Raw genomic sequence first — 26,546 nt, forward strand, 5'->3', positions numbered from 1 at the left:
TCTTCAGCTCAAGGCGAGCACTCTACCACTTGAGCTACAGCACCACTTCTGGTTTTCTGGTGGTTTATTGGAGATAGGAGTCTCACGGTCTCTCCTGCCTGGGCTGGCTTTGAACCGCGATCCTCAGATCTCAGCTTCCTGAGTAGCTAGGATTACAGGCGTGAGCCACCAGCGCCCGGCTGTATAGGCAATTTTATGGCATAAATTTGCATTTGGGTCCAAATCTTATTTGAAGTTCATGAATGTAGATTTTCCTAAATCTTTTAATATGTAGTGAGCCTTCATTGTTTTGTCCTAGAATCTCAAATGGATTTGGAAGTACTTTTTGAAATGAGCAAGGTATGATGATATACACCCGTAATTCTAGCTCTTGAGAGGCTGAAGCAGGAGGATCATGAGTTCAAAGACAGCTTGGGCTACATAGCCAGACTGTCTAAAAAATGTAGGAAAATGTCGACAATTATAAATGAAGTTTGATATTCTTTAGGGTATAAAACAGTAACATTATTTTTGCATGAGAGCAACTTTAGCTTCATGATTCAGAGAACCAAATTTTTTTCCCAAACAACGATGAAGTAAAAGAGCTTACTAATTGTTTAATAGTAAAATGATGACCAAAATTTGTTGACACATTATACTCAGAGAAATTACTTTCATCTTGAAAGAGTGGATATCTACACTTTTTTAATTCTAAAATATAAACAGAATGTGACAAAATAACCTTGACTAATGTCAAAGCTTTAAAGAATAGAAAAGTCTAAATCAAATAGTGTGTAATTGTCTGGGTACCAGTGTTGCACGCCTGTAATCCTAGCTACTCAAGAGATTGAGATGTAGGGATTGTAGATGAAATCCAGTTGTGGTAGGAATGTCGACAAGATTCTTCAATTAACTATCAGAAAGCTAGAATTGAAGCTGAAGCTCAATTGGTACAGTGCTAGCCTTGATCCAATAAAAACCCTTCAGGAACCGTGCCCAAGCCCTGAGTTTAATTCCCAGGACCAGCACACATAATCAGTAGAATTTGCTGTTATTTTTTAAGGATGTTCTATCGTAGTGATAATGAAATATTTACTGTATCAGAAAATTGGATGTTGCTGTGTTTATATAAAAAGTTTTACAAATAAATAATAAAAATGTGTATAATGGCTTAAATATATGGTTGTAAAACATGTAGGTCAAATGTATCCAAGTCAAAATGGGTACATTTAAAATTCTTTTTTATTAGGGTCTGTGCTCTCAGTAACTTTAAATTGGATTATCCTTGAAGGTCATAGTTCTGTAGTAGAAAGCTTAGATATATAAAAATAACATTCTGAGCCTACTGTAGTGGTGTATACTGTAATTCTAGCATTCAAGGAATAGAGTGATAGTGCCAAGTACTAGGCCATCCTGGGATACATGGTGACACCTGTCTTAAAAACTTAAACAAAAATCCTGTTCACTCTGGAGATCTACTCATTGTTTTCTCAAAATGTTAACCTGTTTCTATCATTGTACTTAGGATACATTACATAATGGTTTTTGTAGATTTTTGGGATTGTGTTTTACATGGCTAATATTAAAGTTTTTGCTAATGGTAGAAGGTGGTGGTTCAGTATCCTGGGTAATTGAAGCCAGCATGGATAAAATTTTGCTAACAATCTTAAAATTGATAAATTCACTTCTACATAGTTGGGAATTCACAGGACTGTAATCCTAACTATTGTGTATTAATGTGATCTAGTGTTTTAGAAAAAGTTTTATTCAGATCCAGATACAGCCTTAGTGTTTTCTTGGATCTTTAAACATTATTTGAGTAAAATTTTTATCTAGTTTATGTTGGTAAGTCAGTCTATGCTGATGGTATGAATGGGTAACCATAGAGAACCCGAAATGAATCTACTCAAACAAGAGACTGAAAAGCCTTGAAATCCTAGGTCTTTTGAAACTTAACTGTAAACTTTTAAATCTAAGGACACTGTAAAATCAATTTAATTTGGTAAGGATCATCAAGATTAGTTTAGTTTAATGGTTTTCAGCTTACTAATGAGACCACAGTTTGCAGTTTGCCTAATAACAGCTTTTGGCAGAAATGTCACTAGAAATAGGTCCTTGACTCAGTTCTGTGCTCATTTCTACCATCCTACCAAGCTTTCCACTTCTTTATCATTGTCTACTTACTCCCAATGTAAGTTTTGCTTATTTGAACTTTGTTTTGATAGGAAAATTTCACACTTAACTCATTTTCCTTTGGTGTATGGATAATCACAGATTTAAAACTGTATAATTCATGAGTTCTGAGAAATTGCTAACATGTTTTTTGTGGAATACATGATGTATTGAGTGAATAAAGACAATTATAAATTGTCAAGAGTTGGAAGATGATTTAGAGAATAGTAAAAACTATGAGGAAACAGACTAAGACATTAGTTTCCAAGTTTATGTCTTATTTGTCCTTAGAGAAAAAAATGTAATCCAAATTTTATTTGAAATATTTTTGTAATAAAGTTAAATTTTGTTTCATTACATAGTAGGGCTTCAGGTTCTCAAAGTCAATGTGTTCAATGGAACAGGATTTTTTAGTTTTTTTTTTCTTCTGCCTGGGCACTGTCCTAAACTTCTTTTCTCAAGGCTATTGCTCTACCACTTGAGCCACAATGCCACTTCAGCTTTTTCTGTGTGTATGTGGTACTGAAAAACCCAGGCCTTCATGCATGCTAGGCAATCACTCATCTGCAAAGTAGTAATAAGTGAACTGTGATATATCAAGGGACAACTATATAATGCTGCTGCTTTGCAGATTTTCACCTATCTCAGGCGTCTCTGGAACGTAACTCATATAATAGGTAGAGGTATCATTACTATTTGTGTATTTTTTTGAACTATGATTCATTGAAGTGAACGCTATATAGTGAGGGATGACTAAACTTACAGGAATAAAGAAGCAAAAGTTTAATATTGAGAAAGTCTTATTATGAATAGGTTGAGAAGTGGACAACTAATCATGAAAATTTATAGTTTTGGAGTACTTGAAAAATGTTTTTATGAAATGACCTTAGTAATTAGAGATTTAGTTAATGATGCTTATAATTGAAAGGAGAACTATAAAGCTATTATAATTTAGACAGTCATACAGTGAACTTGATGATAGGGTTTTGGAACATTTAAATGTGTGTACTATTTATATATTTGATTTTTTTGTGCTACTCCTGGGATTTCAACTCAAGGCCTAGGTGCTGTCCCTGAGTATTTTTTTACCCAAATCTAGTGCTCTACCACTTGAGCTACAGCTCCATATCTAGCTTTTTTTGGTGTCAATTTGGAGATTAAAATCTCAGACTTATCTGCTGGCTTCAAACCCTGATCCTCTGATCTCAGCCTCCTTAGCTATGTAGATTACAGGCATGAGCTACTTTTCACCTGGCAGATGTTTGATTTTAGACAAAATGTTTGGATTTTAGAGTTGCTTTTAAAGGGAAGTTCTGTAGGCACAGAAAACAGAATATAAAAGATTAATGTTTAAGTACAGAATGATTAGCAATAGTACAGGATTTTTCCTGGTACTTATGGTATAAGCACTTAGTGCCACTGATTGGTTCATAATACAAAGAATGTTAGAGATGACTGGAAATCTGCATACAATCTTGTGAAATGAAATGTGCACAGATTATTTGAAGTTAATTTTAGAAAAGATTTAGAATGGATGGTCACGAGAACCCTGTGATCAAATTTTAGTATGGCATCATTTTTATGGATGAATAGTAGACTTGCTAGAACTCATTAGATTTTTAACCCTACAAAATAGCTATTACTGATATATTGTTCCATTTTAGAAGTGAAACTAAACATGGCACATATAGATCCAAAAGAATGTAGGAGGTTTGGAAGTGTTAATGGGAACACTATGCTACAGATTTATGGGAGACAATAGGAAAGAATATTTTAAATCAGATGAGTCCCAAGAAATTCAGATTGTATGTTAGCCATAAGCATATATATACATATTTATATAATATGAATGTATTTAATGCAATACATATTCATCTGTAAATATGTATGTAATACATGCAAGTATAAATATGTATATATTTATATATGCATATGTATGCTATACATAATGTATGTTTTATATACATATACACACTCAGCTTGTGCATTGCTACTTATAAGTACATTGATTGCTATTTGTAAAATTTGTGTGAGGAAATTCTCTTGGTTTACCTGATCTTTGTTTTTCCCTTAAATATTTGTGCTTTAAGTTTCTCTGATCTTTTATTTATATGTCTTTTCTTGATATTTTCCTAATTCTATCTGTATTATTGTATAGCTCCCAACTCTGATTAGAGCTTCTGAGTACCATTCCTAATCTGTTCGTAATTTGTACCTGTTAATTCTGTAAGCATCTCAACAAATGGTGTGTTGTAAGCTAAAATTTTATTGGTCCCTTTCTTCCTGAGATCTTTATCTCTAACACACACACACATACACACACACAATCACTCACTCACTCACTCCAGTCCTAGAGCTTGAATTCAAGGCCTAGATGTTCTCCCTTAGCTTTTTTAGTTAAGGCTAGTGCTGTACTACTTGAGCCACAGCTCCGCTTCCAGCTTTTTGGGATTTAATTGGAGATAAGAGTTTCATGGTCTTTCCTTCCTGGGCTGGCTTCAAACTGCAGTAGTTCTCAGCCTTCTGAGTAGCTAGGATTAGAGGCATGAGCTACTGGCACCCAACTATCCCAGTTTTTTTTTATTGCTATAAAGGAACTAAGTGACATAATTTTTGCCAGGATAGGGGCTTGAATTTAGGGTCTTTGTGGTAGTTAGGGTTTTTGTTTGCACACAACTGATACTCAGTTATTTAAGCCACAGCTCCAGCCTGACTTTTTGCTGCTTAAGTGATGGAGTTTCCAGGATTCTTTGGGCTGGCTTTGAACTTGTATTCCTCCCCCCTCAGGCTCCTGAGTAGCTAGGATTACAAACATGAGGCACTGGGATCTGGCTCAAATTGAATGTAATAGTATTTTAGGATATGTATTATACTATTTGGTGAAGGATTTACTTCACTTCACCATTTACTTCTAAATTCCTTGTTTCCTAAACCCACAGTCACTGTAAGAATAATGTGTGGATGGCGTATATTATTTCCACTTTAGTGCAGAATAACATACTGATTATTTCTCCACTGCTAAGTGGAGTGAAATGAGTGTATGATGTATTCCCAGATGTAGAAGTGAGAACATTCCTAAATCAATGGGTGTAGTAATTTATGGATCTCAGATTTCCCACTTGGAAATATTAGGTGATTTCTAATACATCAAACCAATCATGTGGCACAGTTGAAAGTTTTAAAAAAAAGGTCACTGAAAGAATACATTTTCCCTTGTTTAGATTTAGGGAGGACTAGGCTTAGAATTGTAATACATAGTTCTAATGATACAAAGAGCAAGATCTTCATTGAATTTCATTAAAAAATTTTTTTTTGGTTGTGGGGCCTGAGCTCTGGGCCTGGGCACTGTCCCTCAGCTCTTCAGCTCAAGGATAGCGCTCTGCCACTTGAGCCACAGTACCACTTCTGGCTTTTTCTGCTTAATGTGGTGCTGAGCAATCAAACCCAGGGCCTTATGTATGCAAAGCAAGCACTCTACTGCTGAGCCACCTTCCCAGCCTCTTGAATTCATTTTTAAATTTATATTCATTGTGCAGTTAGAGTTACAGAAAATTGAGGTATATTTAGAAGGTTAAGTGAGTGTGTTCAGTGCTTTAAAACAAGGGAAAAAAGGTTCTAAACTTGACTCCTCCCTCCCCTAAACATCTATTTCTAGAGTAATCAGACATTGCAAGTATCGCATTGAACAAAATAAGCTTTTTTATAAAAATATCCTTTAGTATTTCTGAGTCAGTGTATATATTTTAAGTTATTCTTAAATCTCTAATGTGCTTCAAGTGAAATGGGGAGAAAAGGAAGTGCTTCTTTGGTAATGTTTATCCTGTTTGGCATTACTGGACTGTAAAATGCATTCTTATTTTCTCTTTCCTAACTTTGAAAGACACTGAACGGGGCCATGAGACCATATTTTGTTTTAGAGCCATTGTGTTTCCTTCCATTAATTCTGCTTTGTTATTTCTATTTGAGTATATATCCTTGAAGGATACATATTCTAAGTTTCTGTTGAGAAAAGTTTTTTAAAAGTTTACTGTAGTTTTAGTAACCAAAAAAATCTTAAAAAGATGTTCTAAAGGGTCATTTTCCCCAATTGTTGCATGTTATTTGCTTTTAAAGAATTTAAATGAATTATCCAATTATTTGCTAGCGTAATAACTAAGACTCCTTGAAACTATTTTTATGGATAAAAATCAAATTTGACTGCCATTGATTCATAGATTAGTAATTACTTTAACTTGTAAGAATTTAGAGGTAAAATATGTATCTCCTATTCATAAATGAAAAACAGACCTATAGAATTTTAAGTAGTATAAATATCAGACCTAGAAAATTTAAATAGTATAAATAATATATTTTCATGATATTATTTTGTCATTCAGAAATTAAAAAGAACTGCATGAAATCATTTTTCTATATTTACATCTTACCTTATATGTCAACAGATAATACATGCTTTAAAAGTGATTTTAGGTAAATATAAACCTCGTTTATTTTGTTGGAATATGAGTTGTGTCAGAATTACAACCATCAGTCTTCATATATCGTTTTTCCAAGAGTTTTTCTCCATTTGAACGTTGCAAGAATATATAGACAATTCTAGCAATTAAAAGTATAAATTACAGTCTCTAGGTTTAATTCCATATAAAAAGTGTTAAGCTGGACATGATGGTATATTTCTGTAATTCCATAACTCAAGAGGCTGTGACAGGAGGATATTAGTTCAATACTAGCCTAAGCCAAATACATCCTTCATGAAAAAAAAACAAGTAGTATTATAGGCACATCAATTTCATGATACGTTAGATATCTAGTAGCAATAATATTTAATTAGGCACCTATGTGCTAAACACTGAATATACAATATGTAATTATTGCAACAACCTGAGATCTGGACTACAGAGATATTCTATGATTTCTCAAATTTTCAAACACTGGTAGTAATCTGTGGAATTAAAACAACTAGTAGGCATTCCTTAGAGCCTTTAATATTCCCAATGGACATTGTCAATTTTGAAGATAGGATTATAGAATGTATTCTTTATTGAATTTTGGCCTTGCCTCCAATTTATCTTTTTAGAAACTTGTAGAATACACTGTTGTACAACAGTGATTCTCACAGTTCTCTGGATTAATATCAGCACTACCTAGGAACTTACTGGAAATGCAAATTTGGGGGATCCATGCCTGAGGTACTGAAACAGACTCTTTGAATAATATGTTTTCACAAATTCTCCATTTGAGAATCGATGCTCTAGAGGCTTATAGGATTGGAGTAGTTTGCTGTGGAAAATAGGCATTTCAAGTGCAACATATTTCAAAGGAGTGTTTGATACCTTGAAAATTGCTTTCTATTACATACAAGGTTAAGTATGCCAGTCTTTAAAAACTTTTTGTTTTAAATAGTTGAACAAAGAGATTTCAATATGTTAGTTGGAATACATTTCATCTTGATCAAGAGTAACCCTTTCAGGGGCTGGGAAGTTGGCTCAGTGGTAGAGTGCTTGCCTTTCATGCATGAGACCCTGGGTTCGATTCCTCAGCACCACATAAGCAGAAAAAAGCCAGAAGTGCTGCTGTGGCTCAAGTGATAGAGCACTAGCCTTGAGCTGAAGTGTTGAGGGACAGCGTCCAGGCCCAGAGTTCAGACCCCATGACCAGACCGCCCCCCCAAACGAAAAGGAGTAACCCTTTCATAATTCTCCCTATCTAAACAATCCTTTTAAGTTGGAGAATATATTCTGAGCCTTTGGTCCTATCTGTTTAGCTTTGGTATGGGATTACTATAGTTGTTTGAATGTCAGAATAGTGTATATAATTTTAGTTCTACTACTACTAAGACTGGCTTTCAAAATTGAGCCAATCTTGTAATGATTTAAAACCTGTGCATCTGTAAAATAAGTGGTCTTGTAGCTGTGAATGTTTACTTTCACAGCTTATGAACTTTGAAATTTTTATTTTCTAGTGATGTTTAAAGTTATTTTAAGGTAATGCATATGCATATAATATCAGTTACTTCTACAGTGCTGATAAGAAATAGAAATCCAGTCTTATAGCTGACTATAATATACAATTTTAAATAGTATATTAAAATGTTGAAATTTGAATATTATATGTAGGTTTCCTATATGGAAGAAGCACCTTAAATATTAGTATTACTTAGAAAACATAGCTATTCAAAAAGTACAATGTGATGTGTGTGCATATATATGTATAGTTATTTAATGTGGGATGGTTAAATCAAGCTAATACCCATATCGTCACTTTTTAAGGTGAGACACTGTATTTATTTTAAAATATACATTATTTACCAGAATTAACCTGATCTACAATAGATCTTACGATATGCCTCCTTTCCACCTCCATTTTACATCTTTCCCTCTCATCTCCAGCTTTTTGTAATCAATGATTTACTTTCTACTATCCTGAGTTCATCTTTCTCTGAGTTCATTTTTTTATTTCATGAGTTATTTCATAACTCATACAGTACCAGCCTATCTGTGCCTGGTATATTTCACATAGTGTAACATTCTTTTTTGGGGGGGGATCTGGTCTTGGGGCCTGGGCGCTGTCCCTCAGCTCTTCAGCTCAAGGCTAGCACTCTACCACTTGAGCCACAGCGCCACTTCTGGCTTTTTTTCCCTCCTTATGTGGTGCTGAGAAGTCGAACCCAGGGCCTCACATGCAAGGCAAGCACTCTACCACTGAGCCACCTTCCCAGCCCCACATTCTTAAGGCTTATATTCACATTGTTAAGGCTGAATTATATTCCAGTGTGTATAGACAAAGTCTATCAGTGGATATTTAGGTTGGTTACATATCTTGGCTGTTGTTATCAATGCAGTAATGAACATAGGAATGCAGATAACCCTTTCACCCTAACTTTATTTCTTTTGGCTATGTTTCTAGAAGTAGGCTTGCTAGATCATATGGTAGTTCAATTTTTAGGGTTAGAGATAATCTTTATATATATATTCCACAATGAATGTGCTAATTTGCATTCCCACTAACATTGCATGAGTTTCCTTTGCCCTATATCCTCTCAAACATTTCTTTCTTTTTGACAAAGGTATTTTGATAGATGTAAAATGTTGTGATTTTAATTTATATTTATCTGATGACTAGTGATGTGAGCCTATTTTTCACATACCAGTTTGCCATTTTTGTCTTTTGAGAGATACTTGTTCAGTTCTTAGGCCCATTTTTAATAGGGTTGGATTACTATTGAGTTCTATGGTTTTTCTCTCTCTCTGTATATATATATATATATATATATATATATATATATATACACACACACACACACATATATATGTGACATTGTTACTGAGATATGTAGCACAAAATATTTCCCCTCATTTGTGGGATCTTTGTTTCTTTTGTTTTGTCAAGGTATTTTAGTTAGATATTATCCCTTTTTTGTTGCTACAGCTTATGCATTTAATATTGAAGTATGTTTAGATTCTTTCTAGTTTTGAAGTGATCATGACTATCAATAAAGCTGCTAGAAATTTCACATGTAGGGTTTTTTTGAGTGTGTACATTTCTCCTGAGTAGATACCTACAAGTAGGGTTACTAGGTCAAGTGGAAACTGATTTTTATAGGAAAATCAGACTGGCTATACTATTCCAGTATATCAGCATGTGTTCCAGTTGTTTCATATCTGGTGAACAACTTGTATTGCCAGTTATTCTAAGATTTATGTCATGCTGTCTCAGTAAAGATATACAAAACATTGGGAGTGGGGGTATATAGTTCAGATATAAATTTGTGGTAGAACATATGTCTAGCATGCACAAGACCCTGGATTTGATTCCCAAAACTAACAAAAAGATAATATGATTGATGTACACATTGGAATGCTGAACTTTATTAGGGAAATGAAAATCAGGATTATAGTGAAATTCCACTTCCCTCCTACTTGGATGGCTATAATTAAAAGATGAAAAACAATTTTGTTTTGTTTTGTTTTGGGGTCCAGTCGTGGGGCCTGAACTCTGGGCCTGGGCGCTGTCCCTCAGCTCTTCAGCTCAAGGCTACCGCTCTACCACCTGAGCCACAGCACCACTTCCGGCTTTTTTCTTATGTGGTGCTGAGGAATCGAACCCAGGGTCTCATGCATGCAAGGCAAGCGCTCTACCACTGAGCCAACTTCCCAGCCCCTGAAAAACAATTTTGATTAGAAGTAGAGAAATTAAAACCTTCATATACTACTGGTGAAAATGTTAAAATAGTGCCTCTGCTGTGGAAGAGTTTGGCAAATGCCTATAGAATTACCATATAATCTAGCAACTTAATATATACCAAAGAGAATTGGAAAAATATATTCAAGTAAAAAATGGTATATTTTATATACATTTTCCTATATTAATGCTTATAGCAATATTAATAGCCGTAAACAGAAATATTTCAAAATTTTAATTGATGAATAGTGGCTTAATTATATAATGGATTTTAATATAATGGATTTTAATACTGGTGTGTTCTACAACATGGGTGAACTTAAACCTTTTTCTAGGTGAAAGTTGCCAACCATAAAGGGTTACATATTGGAAAATTAGTTATTTGACATGTCCACAGTAGGTAAATACCTAGATCAGAAAGTATATTAGTTGCTGCCCATGATTAGTGAAAATAGGAGGATTAGTGATTGATGGCTATAGAATGCAAGTTTTCATTTTGATGAAAAATTAATTTTGATGATGGATGCCCAACTCTGAATGTATTTTTAAAGAATCACCAAATTGTTTACTTTAAGTTGATACTGTAGGTGTCGTAAAGCTGTTATGCTTCACTTTTAAGAATTCAATGCGTTTTTTTTAGTAAATATGTTGTTAAAGATTTTTATCATTACAAAAATAACCATTTTATTTCCTTGTTTCAGTGCTTATACCCACTACAGCCCCAAATAACTATTAATCTGCTATTTCCATAGGTTTGTCCTTTCAACATGATTCATATAAGAGGTTATATCTTTTGGGATCATGCACTTTCTTTTAGTTGAGGGTAGGATCCCCACATACTTGTTAAACTATTATGGTCATCATAGTAGGTGTGTAAATGATGTCTCATGCATGATGTTGAACATGTTTTTATGAGTTTATTAAGAATTCTTGTATCTTTTCTGTAAGAGGTTGAATTGCATTCTTTTGTTTTTATTAACTTTTGTAGTTCTTGTTTTTTTCCCTTTTGGTTTGGGGATTAAACTCAGCCTTTTGCATGTTCAGTCAGTGCTTTTACCAAAGAACTACATCTGTCGCACCAGAGAGGTTTATTCGTTTTTCATTTGTTTGTTTGTTTTTGTTTTTGTTTTTGGTCTGTCATGAGGCCTGAACTCTGGGCACTGTTCCTCAGCTCTTCAGTTCAAAACAAGCGCTCTACCACTTGAGCCACAGTGCCTCTTGTGCCTTTTTCTGCTTATGTGGTGCTGAGGAATCCTTTGAACCCAGGGCCTCATGCATTCAATGCAAGCACTCTACCACTGAGCTACCTTCCCATCCCTCAGAGAGTTTTTAGATGTTTTCAGTATTCAATTTTTTGTTAGCTATGTGATATATAAATATTTCCCTCTGGTTTGTGAAAATGTCATTTACAGAGCAAAAGATTTTAATTTTGATAGAGTCCAAAAGATTTTAATTTTGATGGATTCCAATTTTTTTGTGTGCTATAGTTAACAAATTTGCCTAAACTGGTCAAGTAAGTTCTGGTTTACAACTCAAAATGTCCAGTAGGATAGGGTATAGAGAGGGTGTCCTTGAAATCTTGTTTCCTTCTCCCCTCTTGGGAGCCAGCCAGCCAGTCCAAGGGTATGTTCAAAAGATTGTATTTTACATTTAACTCTTATCTATTTTAAGTTACAATTGTAAATGGTGTGAAATACATACAGGTCAGGAGTTACTTTCTATATATGAGGTCAATACTTTTGTCTGTTGAATTTCTTTTGTACTTTTGTCAATCAATTGGCCATATTTATGTAGCTCTATGTGCTTCTATGGCATGTATTTTTCCTGCTCTTTGCTGTCCAGTTCCTAATTTTTCTGATCTTATTTCCAGTTGTTTCCTATTTTCTGTTTCTTTCCTCCTGGTTTCTTTCCTCCTTATTCAAAATGTATATGAATCATTCATTTTAGTTTAAAAAGCAATAGATATGAAGAATTTGTTTTTCTTTGTAAATTATGCCAAAATTAACATTAAAATTACAACCATTAACTTTTCTCTGAATTAATGATCTTAAAATGGTGATGCCTCTTTTCAAACAGTATATCTTATCACTTTAGCAAAAGGCAACACTTCCCCTGTTTTATGTTTACTTAAAAAAAAGATAATTTCAAATTAGCCTGATAAGGGAAATCAAGATTTTTTTCCATGCAAACATTTATTTCATTCCTAAGTTGTAAGTGCTTCCTAATGTTTTTCCTGTAGGGGACAGTCATGATTTCTACTGCATCCACAAACATGTAAAATAATTTTGAAAGCAACTTAGTATCAGCTTTTACCTATATATGTATGTATGGTGATGTGAATCTATCTCCCTTAAAGTATTTTTACTTTTATATTTTTATTAGCATAAATTGTACAAGTTTCATTGTGGTATGTCCATACATTCATATGATGTACTTCATTTGAATTTACCCCCCCCCATTACTTTTAGTTTTCCCTCTTCCCCTTTATTTTTAAGAATATATTGTTACAATCTTTAAGTAGTTGTACAAAGGGAAATATGGAATGTGATTTTAGAATTTAAGTAAAAATAAGGTTCTATATAATGGAATGAAATAATATTTTCTTAGAACCCACAGCAATTTTTCTGGCTAAGTACTATAATAATGAATTGAATGACATATCTAGTGTTCATTACCTCTTTTGTTGTTTGCCTCAGCACCTAGAATGGGTCATATTGAAAAGTATGGATATTTTCAGAGCTATTATTGTTTCTACTTCTTAGATAACTTTCTGGCTTAGTGCCAGTGGCTCAAACCTGTCATGCAAGCTATTTAGGAGGCTGAGATCTGGAGGACTGTGTTTTGAGGTTAAACCAGGCTGAAAATTTCAGTGGACTTCTTCAGCTAAAAGCAAGGTTGGAGGTATTGCTCAAGTGATAATAGTGTTAGCAAGCAGAAGATACTAGATCACACGAACGTTTTTCTTTTCCTATTAGTGCTATACTAGTTGGGAGACATACTTCAAGAATTAATAAAAGTTTCTTAATATAGATAGTAGATTTGGTTTCTTCACTCCTAGCAGGTAGTTGTTATCTAGAATTAAATGAGATTGAGTATAATGATTGAGTCTCATACCTTAAATATTCATGAAGTTGCTTTGGCACTTTGATCTGTGACCTCTGCCTCCACAGATTAAAAGGAGGTCCCCTCTTGGTTTTGAAAATATTCTTTTTATTAGCATATGCTTATTGTACAAAATGGTTTCATTGTGATTTTCATACGTGCATGTTACTCAAAGGTAATTTTTTGTGCAAATATTAAGGCTTGAAACTTGCACTCTCACTTGGCTTTGTTGCTCACTACTTGCTCTTCTACCACTTAAACCACACCTCCAGTCCAGGTTTGGCTGATTAGTTGGAGATGGAGTTTTACAGACTTTTTTTTCTGTATAGCCTACAATGAAACTGAGATATTCCAGGTCTCAACCTCCTGAGTAGCTAGAACTACAGGCAATGAGCCATTGGTGCCATGCAAAAAATATAGTGTGTGCATATGCACACGCCCACGCACCCTGGTTTTAGGGGCTTGAACTCAGGGCTTTGACCTTTCGTTTGGCTTTTTGACTCACAGTGGTGCTGTACCAATTGAGTCACATCTCCAGTTCCCACAAAATATATTTTTAATGCAAAAGCCCAGTAACTAGGATTTTCTTCTCATACTTCCTGAAATTATGAAAAGAGCAGGGCATTTACAGAAACTAGTTGAAAATCCAGGCAGAGATCTTAAGGTGGACTAGGCTGAGACTAATTATTTATAGACTGGCAATTGCAACTTCATACAGCAGTTTGTCTTGTGAAACTATAAACCCACTTTGTCTCTGAGACCTGAGTTCAGCTGCTTATGTATACTTTTCTCAGCCTTGTACTAATTGAATTAGTCCCACTCTTCCAGAGCTGTGTACCTTCTGCCTGCAGTGTTTCCTTTTTTAAAGTTCCTTATTCCTGGGGCATTGATTCTTCCTCTTCTCTTTGCAGGTTCCTGCCTTGACTTGACCAATCCAATCCCCTGCTTTTCCTGCTCCTGGGAGGTACCAAGATTCCATGCTGCTGACTCCAAACTGCCCCTTTGTGCCTAGACCTTGAACTGCTTTCTGGATACACCGCTGCCCCACTGTTGTGCCCCACTGTTACTTCATTCTACTCTTCTATTCCTCGTGGCAAGATGCACAAAGGATGGAAAAAGTACTGCAGCCAGAAGTCTTTGAATGAATCATCAATGGATGAATATTTAGGCAGTTTAGGGCTGTTTCGAAAGCTGACTGCCAAGGATGCCTCTTGCCTCTTTCGGGCTATTTCAGAGCAGGTAAAACAAGAGGAAATATGTCTTGCTTTAGTCACCTTTCTGAGTTTGAAATGTGGCATAGTCCTGTAGCTAAATTGGTAGCCTAGCAAGAAAAGCAAAAGAATTGCTTAGTGAAACACCCAGGACTGTATAAAAACAGGTTGCTCCTTGTTAGTGCAAACTGAAACAACCTGTGCCACTGCTGATCAGTCCAAGTATGTTGCCATCTTTTCTGTTTAAAGTTTGTAATGTAGGGTTAAAGCAAATTTGAGAAATTTATCTTAATCTTCATAAGTATGCACTTGAGGAGTAGAAAGGGGGAAGGAGTACAAAAATACCATCTTATCTCACTAAAGAGTACGAATACTTGCTTTCCCTATTTTCCACATATATTCTAGAGAAGGGAAGATTGTATCCAGTTCATAATCTTTAAAAGCTTGTTTCAGATGATTTTTAAGAGTAAGATACTCTTTCTCTTCTTTTGTAGTTATTTTGCAGCCAGGTCCATCATTTACAAGTCAGGAAGGCTTGCGTCTTATATATGAAGGAAAATCAACAAACTTTTGAGTCTGTAAGTAGCATATGTGCCCTAAGGTACATATTGTTGGTAAAGTAGTTGTGCAAAAAGAATTTTAAGCACATACATATGAAAACTATATCTTTTGTCTCCTATTTTCTAATAGTAATATTTTCTAGCTGGCCTCCCACTTAGCATGCTTCCGGACTTCCTTCCAGAATTAGGCTGTTTTGTACAGTAACTTAAAAAATCGGAAAAAAAATCTGGGTGTGGTGGCATATGCCAAGCACTATAAGACTAAGGCAGGAAGAGTTCCAGGTGAGGGCTATCTTGGCTACAGTGAGACCTATCTGAAACAAAACAACTAGATAACAATCTTTGTATTTCCCACTTCCCTTCCTCAAACCCTCAAATCCTAAAAAGTTATTTTGACTGCTATTTTTATTATAATTATTCAAAAAAAGGTTTGACTCTGTCTGCAACTTTAAAATGCACATTTTAATATGTGTACAATCATTTTCAGCCAATTTGAAGAGTCATAAAAATTGTAAGGAAACTTAACATCTTTTTAAATATGAGAAACTAGTAATTGTAACTGTTACACTAATGATTGAATTTGTGAAAAGCAACTTCTAGATATTCACTGCTCTAGTTAAGGAAGCTACAAATTTACCAAGTTCTAATTTGATGTGTGCCTTTCCATGTGACTTTTCAGTTTTTACATTTTTACCCATTGAAATACTAATTAGTTTCTTTCTGTTGACTGTGGTATTTGTCTGCTTTCTGTTTGAAGTTTACTCTTAATTTTTTCAACAGGTTTCAGTGAATTTTAAAATGTTATGAAGGATTCTTTAAAGCTTATTGTCTTGAAGTTGATTTTATTTTCCACACCTGGGGAAAGCATTGTTCATGACATTCAAATGAAAGACCATGGTGTAAAGACGTGTACCAAGTATTTTTATACATTCATATCACCTGGGGATCTACAGATCCTAAATGAGTAGGTCTGAGTTGAGACCTCAGATGAGATTTCTGCATTTTTGCCAAGCTCTCAAGTGATGCATACTTTCAGTTCCTGAATTGTATTTTGGAAACAAACGTGAAATTAGAAGTTATGGATAAATCTCATTATGCTGAGTGGTAGAAAATCTAAATGCCCCTAACAAAAGTTTATACTATGTGACTGTCCTTTAAAAAAACAACCTCTAGAGAAAATACTATTCTGTAGTGAAAGAAAGCACATCAGTGGTTATGGTTATATCAGTTAATAGAGACACAAAACAGGAGTTAATTTTGATGATTGTTACATGGGTATATACATGTCAAAAAATTGCACTGTTTGAATTATGCAGTTTATTGTATGTCAATTAGGTGTCAAAAGTATATGAGGATTTCTTTTATCTGGTCCTGGGGTTCAAACTCTAGGCTTGGGTGCTTTCTCCAAGGTCATTTTTGCTCTACCACTCTAACCACAGTGTCACTTCCAGATTTTTCTGTGATTAATTGGAGATAAGAGTCTCACAGCTTTCCTGTCCAGGCTGGCTTCAAAGCTCAACTTCTTGAATAACTAGGATTACAGATGTGAAGCACTGCCGCTGGGCTAAGTGAGGAAAATTTAAAACTGAATTTCTTAAAGTCTGTAGTTACGTACATGAATGAAACTAGAAATGTTCCCTGAGTTTAATGTACATGAATGGAACTAGAAATGTTCCCTGAGTTTAATTCAATTTTTTTGTGCTATTCCTGGGGCTTGAACTCAGGACCTGGTAATTCCTCAGCTTTTTTGCCTAAGACTGCTACTTTACCACAGCCACAGCAGTACTTCTCTGGTAGTCGTTAATAGTGGTTAATTGGAGATAGAATCATGTGCTTTCCATGCTGGACTAGTTTTGAACTGTGATCCTCATATCTCAGCCTCTTGAGTAGGATTAGCAGTATGAGCCACTGGCACCCAGCAATTTCATTTTTATTGAGATGTATTTGACATATAGTAAGAGAACAGTTTAGTTTTAGCATATTTAGTTCTGACCATCATATACAATCATGCAGTTGCCATCACAGTCAGGATGTGGAATATTTTCATCACTCTCAAATTCCCTTGTGCCCCTGGGGCTTTTCTGAGATAAACAAAATTTTCTTTAAAAGTTTCTCAGTTAAAATTTTAATACTTTTTCTCTCAAATTCGAAATCTTTATGTTTATTGACCTTGCTTGATGTATGAAAATTGTCATTTTACCTAAGCTGGCATATCAAAAGAAACTCAGGGCATATTCTTTGATGAAATACACTGGCATATAGATAAGGCAGAACAACCTGTCAGGTGCATTTCTAGTGCAGCTTTCCCCCACTTAACACTTCAGTGATGTGGAACTCTTCTTGTGGTGTTGTACAAACTAGTAATTGTTAACCTGAGTAAAAAACTCTATAATCAGATATCAGTAATCTTGTTTATTTGGTTAAGTCAAGTTTGTTTTATTTTTGAAGTATGTGGAGGGATCTTTTGAGAAATACCTGGAACGGTTGGGAGATCCCAAGGTAAGATGAAGTAATGGGGATTTAATATTTTCAGAGTGATTTGGAATAGCAACCTTAAACATGTCTCTTCACTGTAACTAGACCCAAAATATTTTCTGAAGTAGCTGCCTGTATTGGGTGAAATAGTTACCTTGAAAAGTTAAAGACAAAGAGTGGCTTATTGTGTTAGTGTTGAATATTGAGAATTGGTTTTTAACAATGTCATCATTCATAGACTACTAGAATCAATGCTTGGGAAAAAGGACAGTGTTGGGAAACAGCTTTTTACTTTAATGGGGGAGGAGGGTAGTAATATCATTAAGCAATCATTTAAATAATTAGTAATTGCTCTATTTGTAGTTATCTTTTGTGTGAAAGTAAAATTGTAAGGCATATTTTATGTGGCCCAAAATCATTTTATGTGATAAAATTGATTTTAATTTTCTGGTAAAAACCAAATTTTTAAATATTTGGCTTTGCTTTTATTCTTCTTCCAGTACTACTTTCATATCTTTTAAGTCTGTCATATCATATCATTATTTAATTGTTAAGGAATGTCAGTCCATTTTTTAGTTAGTTACCAAGTGTCATTTTTACATTCTCAAACCAAATTATGGTATCTTCTACAAATCCTTTATCTGATAGTATTAAAAAACAGTGCTTAAAATTGTTAAACGTAAAAAAAGCTTCCTAGCAATAAAATGGTTTTACAAACTTGTATGCTATTTATGTTTAGGAAAGTGCTGGCCAGCTGGAAATACGAGCTCTTTCTCTAATTTATAAGTAAGTTGTATCTTCTTTTCTTTGAGAAAGTGTATGTGTAAAATTTATATTAAAGTCCCGTTGGGGAGTTCATATGTTGATGACGTAGAGTGAAGATGTCAAGAAAGGCAAGGTATTTAGTTTTGGTTAGAGAACCTTAAAAAGATGATAAGTAGCCAGTGGCTCACACCTATAATCCTAGCTACTCAGGAGGTTGAGCTCTGAAGATTGTAGTTCAAAGACAGCCTGGGTAGAAAAGTCCATGAGATGCACTCATAGCTCTAATAAACTATTCTGAAGAGGCCAGAAGTGGTACTGTGGTTCAAATGGTAGAGCGCTAGCCTTGAGCACAAAGGGGTTCAGGGAAAGTGACCAGACCCTGAGTTTTAAGTCCTAGGACCAGGCAAAAAACAAAATGATAAATATCCTTACCTCTATCATTTGTGTTTGTTAGCATGGAAAGATAACTTTAGAAACTACTGGAAGTTGGACATATTGGTGACACAAACTTATAAATCTGAAATCCCAGTACTCAAGCAGTTAGGACGGAAAGATTGTGAGTTTATGAGACCAACTGAGCTACACAGTGAGACCCTTCCTAAATCAATCTATTTATACATCCAGCCGTACTAGTATGACCTATAGGAAATGACAATATTTATCTTAGAAAAGTATTGAATATTTAAATTTGCTTTTCAATGTTTTTCTCAGTGGGGCAGTATCCTTCCTAATAAGCTAGAAATTGGTTTGCATGGTGGGTGCAATGGTTTAAACTTGGGAGATGGAGATCAGGGAGTCTTGGTTCAAGATCAGCTCAGCCATAAAAGTTTGCAAGACTCAAACCAGTGGCAGTACACAGTGATGTGTGCCTGCTTTCTAGACTGAGCACAATAGTTGGGCATAGTGGCAAATTCCTGTCATCACCAATTATTACTTTTTGGGGGGTCTGGTCGTGGGGCCTTAACTCTGGGCCTGGGCACTGTCCCTCAGCTCTTCAGCTCAAGGCTAGCGCTCTATCATCACCAATTATAGTGAGTAGCATAATAGGAGGAATACAGATCAGGTCAGCTTGGGCATAAAGTGACACCCTTCTGCAAAAACAACCAATGCAGCTTGGTGCCAGTGGCTCACCCTTGTAATCCTAGCTACTCAGGAGCTGAGATACAGGAATTGCAGTTCAAAGCCAGCCTTGGCAGGGAACAATCATGAGACTCTCCAATTAACCACCAGAAGACTGGAAGTGGCGCTGTGGCTCAAATGGAAGAATGCTACCCTTGAGCTGAAGAGCTTAGGGTTAGCGCCCACGCCCAGAGTTCAAGCCCCACAACCAAAAAACAAACAAGCAAAAAACAATGCAGAAAGGTGCTGGAGATATAAGCTCAAGTTATAGAGTTCCTGCCTAGCAAGGAGGAGACCCAGAGTTCAATTCTCATTACACCCAAAGAAGAAATTGGTGTACTGATGTGGTTTATGGTATGTCAAATAAAGGATTTTTACCTAAATAGACAATATGGTACATCTGTGCTATTAAAATTCCATGGGGAAATTAAGTCTCCTTATGGCAATTGTAATGAGAAAAAGGTATAGGACTACCATTCTCTTGTTGTTGAAATTCTGTGTTGATCTTTAAAGTTGGAAAAATATCATTGAAGAAAACCATAAGATTTTGAAAAATATTTGTGTAATATAAGCTACACAATATTGCAAATCTTGTTTACTCAAGAATTATGATCTATATGAGACTCCTTGTACACTCTTAGAATGGTGAGCTGGTAGAATCAGAAAGCTCTTATGAGCACTTGCTCATGAGCTGGGCATCAGGTGGCACACACCTACAATCCTAGCTACTCAGAAGACTGAGATCTGAGGATTATGGTTCAAAGCAAGCCCAGGCAGGAAAGTCAATGATAACTCTTAACTCCAATAAACTATTTAGAAAAAGCTGTCCTGTGGTTCAAGTGGTTGAGAGCTAGAAAACGAGTACAAAAGAAGCTCAGCGGGCTGGGAAGGTGGCTCAGTGGTAGAGCACTTGCCTTGCATGCCTGAGGCCCTGGATTTGATTCTTCAGCACCACATAAGCAAAAAGAAAAAAGCCGGAAGTGGCACTGTGGCTCAAGTGGTAGAACACTAGCCTTGAGCTGAAGAGCTGAGAGACAGCGCCCAGGCCCAGAGTTCAGGCCCCACCAACAGACCCCCCCCCAAAAAAAAAGCTCAGGGACAGTGTCCAGGCCCAGACTTTAAGCCCCAGGACAAGCAAAAAAAGTATAAATGAGAAATTGAGCAGATAGGTATATAATCAGTTATTATTTGCTCATTTATATTTTTTGAGAACTGGATCACTATATAATCCAGGCTATCCTGGAACACATGCCTCAGCCTCAGAGCTGAGATTTTAGGTGCACATCACCACACCTGTCCCTAGTTCTCTTAATTCACAAGTCAGCTTTGAAACTGGCTTGATGCCTCTTTGTATATGTTCTTTTAGTTAAGAATTATTTTTAAATGATTAAAAAGTCTAATGAGGAATACTTCAAAGCATTTGTAAATGTGTTGAATTCAAGTTTTAGTGTTGATAAATGAAGCCTATTGAAACACAGTTGTGCTCACTCATATAAACATTGTGCTGCTTTCATTGTAAAAGCAAAGTTGTGTTATCCAGATGATATGCAACAGCTGAAATTGGAATGGTTCTTGTCTGACCTTTTACACTCACTCAACATTTTCTGCTTTTTAGCAGAAAACTTGTTTATTCCCTCTCAGACTCACATACATGTAATTTTAGTTTGTGTGTATATACCTGTATGTGTATGCATGTATGGTAATGCATGTTCCTGCATGTGTAGGTCTTGGGGCTTGAACTGAGAGCGCCTGAGTGTTGTCCCTGAGCTTTTTTACTCAAGAAGTTCCACTTCTGGCATGTTTTTTTGTTTGTTCGTTTTGGTTGTATTTTTGGTAGTTAACCATAAGAGTCTTGGACTTTTTTTTCCTGCTCATCCTGGCTTCAAACCACCATCCTTAGAGCTCTCAGCCTCCTGAGTGTAGGATTATAGGCATGAGCCACTGGTACTTGACATTAGTTTGTCTTAATCTTCATGTTGCTCACAAGTAAACATTTAGAAAAATCCATAGATCCTTTTGCTCTACCTTGAATTAACTCTTTACTTTGAATTCACCTTTAGTTTCTTAGTGTTCCCCACCACCTTGTTTGTGGGGCTTGAACTCTGGGCCTGGGCACTGTCCCTCAGGTATTCAGCTCAAGGATAGCACTCTAGCACTTGAGCACAGTGCCACTTCCGGCTTTTTCTGCTTATGTGGTGCTGAAGAATTGAACCCAGAGCCTCACGCATGTGAAGCAAGCACTCTACCAGAGTCACCTTCCCAGCCCCATATACTTGTTCATATAGCTATTTCTTTCATATACTAAATTACCTCTTTCTACATCCACCTTTGTATTCTCATTGTAGTCGGGATTTTATTCTTTATCGCAATCCTGGAAAGCCACCAACTTGCGTCACAGAAAATGGCTATGAAGATAAGGTAAGATGGATGAATGTTGAACAAAAGAATTTGAATGATGCTGCTGGCTTGCCAGGATATAAGGGGGGGGGGGTTAAATTTAGTTAATGAAAAAGTAAATTATCTAAGTGACAATATACTCTCATTCTAACCTGTCCAGTCATTCTCAGTGATAGTGACTCTCAAAACAGCTGCATTGTTACTCCTCTGTAATTGGAAAAGACAATATTTCTAAAAGCCTAATTGGCTCCTCACTGATCAGGGGATAAAGCTCAAATTCTGTATGTAGGCAGTGTGCAAAAGTGACCAAGAAGTTGCAATATGTGTGTGTACACATGTGTACATTCCAAATGTCAAGTTGCAATATGTGTGTGTACACATGTGTACAGTCCAAATGTCAATTCTTTGATGTTCTCCATACTCTTCTGACAGGTATTTTCTTCTTCCTTTTTTGTCCCCATAACCTGTTTTTGTGTAATTACACTGTCACTTTACATTTGTATACCTGCTTATTTTTTCATTGAGTGCCAATTGTCTGCTGCCTTGTAAATTTCTTAGATGGAAAATAGTATAAAGTAGTTTAATTGTTTGAAAGTATTAAACAATTACACCGTATTTCAAAATACAGTATTTCTTACACAAAGAATTTTTTTTAATTTAAAAAATAGCTATTCTGGGCTGGGAATGTGGCTCCTTGGTAGAGTGCTTGCCTTGCATGCATGAGGCCCTGGGTTCGATTCTTGAGCACCACATAAGCAGAAAAAACTGGAAGTGGTGCTGTGGCTCAAGTGGTAGAGTGCTAGCCTTGAGCTGAAGACCTGAGGGACAGTGCCCAGGCCCAGAGTTCAGGCCCCATCACTGGCAAAAAAAAATACCTATCCTATGTATTTAAATAGACAAGTTCTTCATCTTCATACCATGTAGCATAATTCATGTACCATTCTATTGGCAAGGCAAGACTGGGAGAACTTACATAGGCAAAAGACCTGAATTAAGGAAGTGTCAGAAATAGAGAAGACTGAATAGGAGATAACACGGAAGACAACTGTAAATTGGGACACTTCCTTTAACCATGGCTACTATTTAATTTTTTAGCTAATAATAAACCCCTATCATATAAAATGCAGTTTTCTGGACTTTGAAGGTAACAGAATGGCTATAATATTAGTCTTTTAGCCCATGAAAAGCATTGATTATATAGATATCAAGATAGTTAATTACAATGATATAATCAAGCATGTACAAAGGATGCAAAAGAGAAAGCCCTTTTCTGCTTGCAATCAGAAAAATGAGTCTTAAATGTGAAGGGCAGTCTACTCAAATGGCAAGAGATACTATGGGGACTATTTAAGCTGGACAAATTGAGTAGCATTAAATAATAAGGGGTGGAATAAGCTGGTCCTAAGAATCTAACTGGGTATTGTGAAACTAGTTAGTAGAAGCATTTGTCAATATATTAAGAGTTTTGAACAGTCAACTTACATTGTGTATAACTTAGTACCTCCTTCCTGTCCTTGTTTTTTTTAAATCATTTTTCCATATTATCTATGCATTCAACATCTTTTTTTGTTCATTCCAGTACCAGTATCAGGGCCTCACATACCCTTGGTTTTCTTGTTCATGGCTAACATTCTACCACTACAGCCATGTTACCAGCCCAGATTTTTGACTGGACAATTGGAATCTCATGAACTTTTCTGCCAGGCTGGCTTCAACCTATGAATCTCCACATCTCAACCTCTTGATTGCAGTATGAGCCATTGGTGCCACAGAATAGTGTGTTTACTTAAAAAAAAACAACTATTTTTGTTTGGTTTTGTTCCAACTTGGAGCTTTGTACTCAGCTTGCTTTCTCAAATGGCACTTTACCACTTTCTTGAGTTCTCAACTGGCACCCAACCTTCGATCTATTTTAAAGTCAAACATCAATGTATTTAATCCTTAATGTGAATTGACAGTGTTTAAGCAAAGTGTAACATAATCATAATTGAAAAAGTATAGGCCTTTATATGTTAGCAGTTGTATACAGCATTGACTGACATGAAATTTGAATGTTTGCATATTTACTAGAGATTTTTAAACCTTTAGGTTCTCTCCCCAAATTTTTGACCTATTTCTTTTCTTTTTCTTTTTTCTTTTTTTGTGCAAACACTGGTGATTGAACTCAAGATCGCTTACTTTTGCACAGGTTTTTTTTTTTTCTCACGGCTGGTACTGTATCACACCTACAGTTTCTCTAAAAATTTCCTACACAGAAAAGTTGAATGAATCATATAGTAAATATTATATGCTTAGTTGCCACACTTAGTCCCTATGGTTAAATAGTTGCAGTTTAAATAGGTTTTCTACCATAAAAATACAGAAGTATGAAATCTTTTGGTGTGTAAATCAAAGAATACCATGTATAAGGATCATGTACACATTTTATGCAGAGCTAATACTTTTAGGATAGTGATAAAATACCTGATTTTGGAATTTATAAAATACATTTGGCCATGTGCTGGTGGCTCAAACCTGTAGTCCTGGCTGCTTAGGAGGTTGAAATTTGAGGATCATAGTTCAAAGTCAGCCCAGGCAATAAAGTCTGTGAGACTCTTATTTCCAATTAGCCACCCAAAACTTCATGGAGAACTGAAGCTAGAGTGGTAGAACACTAGCCTTGAGCACAAAATCTCAAGGATGGTGCCCAGGCCCTTAAGTTGAAACTCTAGTACTGGCATAAAATACATTTGTTTATATTGAAATTACAATATGTAGCAAGATGCAAGTAGCTCACACATGGAGTTTTAACTACTCAGGAGGCTGAGATCTGAGGATCATGAATCAAAGCCAGGATGGGCAGGAAAGTCCTTGACTCTTACCTACAATAAACTGCTCAAAAAAGCCAGAAGTGGAGTTGTGTGGCTCAAGTGGTAGAGTGCTAGCCTTGAGTGAAAAAGTTCAGGGACAGAGCCTGGGCCTTGAGGTCAAGCTCTGTGTTCAGTCCCCAGCAACACCAGCAAAAACAGAGCAATTAGTTAAAATGAAAAAAAAAAGTCATGAACACACTAGACAGTATGTGTAAAATGAATTATACAACTTGTAGTTTGGGATGGGAGGGAATATCTGGTAGAGAGAAAGGAAAGGGGTGGTGTTTTCCATAAAGAAATATACTCTTTAACAGACTTATGAAACTTATCCCTCTGTATAACATCTTTATAATTAATATTTTTTGAAATGTTACTAACAAAATTTCTTTATGAGGTATACCTAATATTTATATTCAAAATTTAAAAAATACAAATTCATATAGTTTATTACTTGTTGATTAACAATTTACTTCCATGACTGTAAGATGTAATATTAGGTTTCTGTTCTTTTCAGATTGTACTCTGCTATACAAGTAATGGTCATTACGATTCTGTGTACTCAAAACAATTTCAGACAAGTGCAGCCATTTGTCAGGGTAAGCGAAGGCATTATAAATAATTGGGTGTGATTTCAAATGACTTGTTCACAGTTCTTTTTTTGGGGGGGGTCCGTTCGTGGGGCCTGAACTCTGGGCTTGGGCGCTGGCCCTCAGCTCTTCAGCTCAAGGCTAGTGCTCTACCACTTGAGCCACAATGCCACTTCTGGCTTTTTTCTTTTTGCTTATGTGGTGCTCAAGAATCGAACCCAGGGCCTCATGCATGCAAGGCAAGCGCTCTACCACTGAGCCACCTTCCCAGCCCCTTGTTCACAGTTCTTAAATAGGAGGTCTCAGCATAAAAAAAGACCCTTTGAAGAACTTGTTAGGATCTAGAGTTTATATACTTGGGTTATGACTAGTTCCACATTGTCATAAAAAATCTTATTTTGACAATTGAAGTTTTTGTCCTTTTATTCCTTCAGCTGTACTGTATGAAATTCTCTATAAAGATGTATTTATTGTGGATGAAGAAGTGTTGAAAGCTGCAATTAATTTGTTTCGAAGTGGTTCCAGGAAGAATAGAAACAATGCTGTGACTGGAAGTGAGAATGCTGATACTGATCAGAAGTGTTCAACTCAGGATAGGTAATAAAGGGAAAAGGATGTCAACTACAGGATAATCATTTTTCATGTCTTTGTTTATTATCAGTGGAAAGTGGAAGAGGCCTAATAAGCTATAACATAGATTGCATATACATAAATACATAATACATGTACGTTTATAAAAGTTTTTTTAATGGAGAGAAATTCCGTCAAAAGATATTTTCTTGTGGAATGTTCAGACTTTGGTGGCTCTGTTCAAGTCACAGTGTATTTTATATTGTGAGAAGGGACTTGAGAGCTGTCCAATGACTTTCAGTCTTTATTTATATATTAACTAACTACTCAGCATTTGTTAGGTTTCTGGGTTTATTGTCAGATTTTTTTATGTTAGAGTAGGTCCATAAACCTGCCTTTTTTTTTATTGCTACTACAGTTTAACCTCAAGGTCTCACACTTGTTAGGCAGTTGATCTTGCACTTGAACCATGCAACCAGACCTTTATTGTTATTCTTTTGCTATAGTGTCTTGCTATGTGGTCCAGGTTGGCCTTGAACTCATCATGATACTTTGTGCCTTAGATTCCTGAGTGCTGGGATT

At 35.7% G+C, this 26,546-nt stretch overlaps 1 protein-coding gene across 1 annotated transcript in view; it reads left to right on the forward strand.

The window, feature by feature from the left end:
- The window catches only part of Alg13 (ALG13, UDP-N-acetylglucosaminyltransferase subunit), a 72,124-nt gene that overhangs the window by 5,442 nt on the left and 40,136 nt on the right, over window positions 1–26,546 (forward strand). Inside the window, exons 5-11 of the mRNA XM_013025844.1 lie at window positions 14,422–14,670; window positions 15,137–15,220; window positions 17,651–17,701; window positions 18,417–18,463; window positions 21,907–21,979; window positions 25,322–25,403; window positions 25,829–25,991. Of these exons, the coding sequence (XP_012881298.1) occupies window positions 14,422–14,670; window positions 15,137–15,220; window positions 17,651–17,701; window positions 18,417–18,463; window positions 21,907–21,979; window positions 25,322–25,403; window positions 25,829–25,991 (749 nt within the window). The remainder of the gene's footprint in view (window positions 1–14,421; window positions 14,671–15,136; window positions 15,221–17,650; window positions 17,702–18,416; window positions 18,464–21,906; window positions 21,980–25,321; window positions 25,404–25,828; window positions 25,992–26,546) is intronic.

The sequence above is a fragment of the Dipodomys ordii genome, unplaced genomic scaffold (assembly GCF_000151885.1).
Source record: "Dipodomys ordii isolate 6190 unplaced genomic scaffold, Dord_2.0 Scaffold88, whole genome shotgun sequence".
Taxonomy (NCBI): domain Eukaryota; kingdom Metazoa; phylum Chordata; class Mammalia; order Rodentia; family Heteromyidae; genus Dipodomys; species Dipodomys ordii.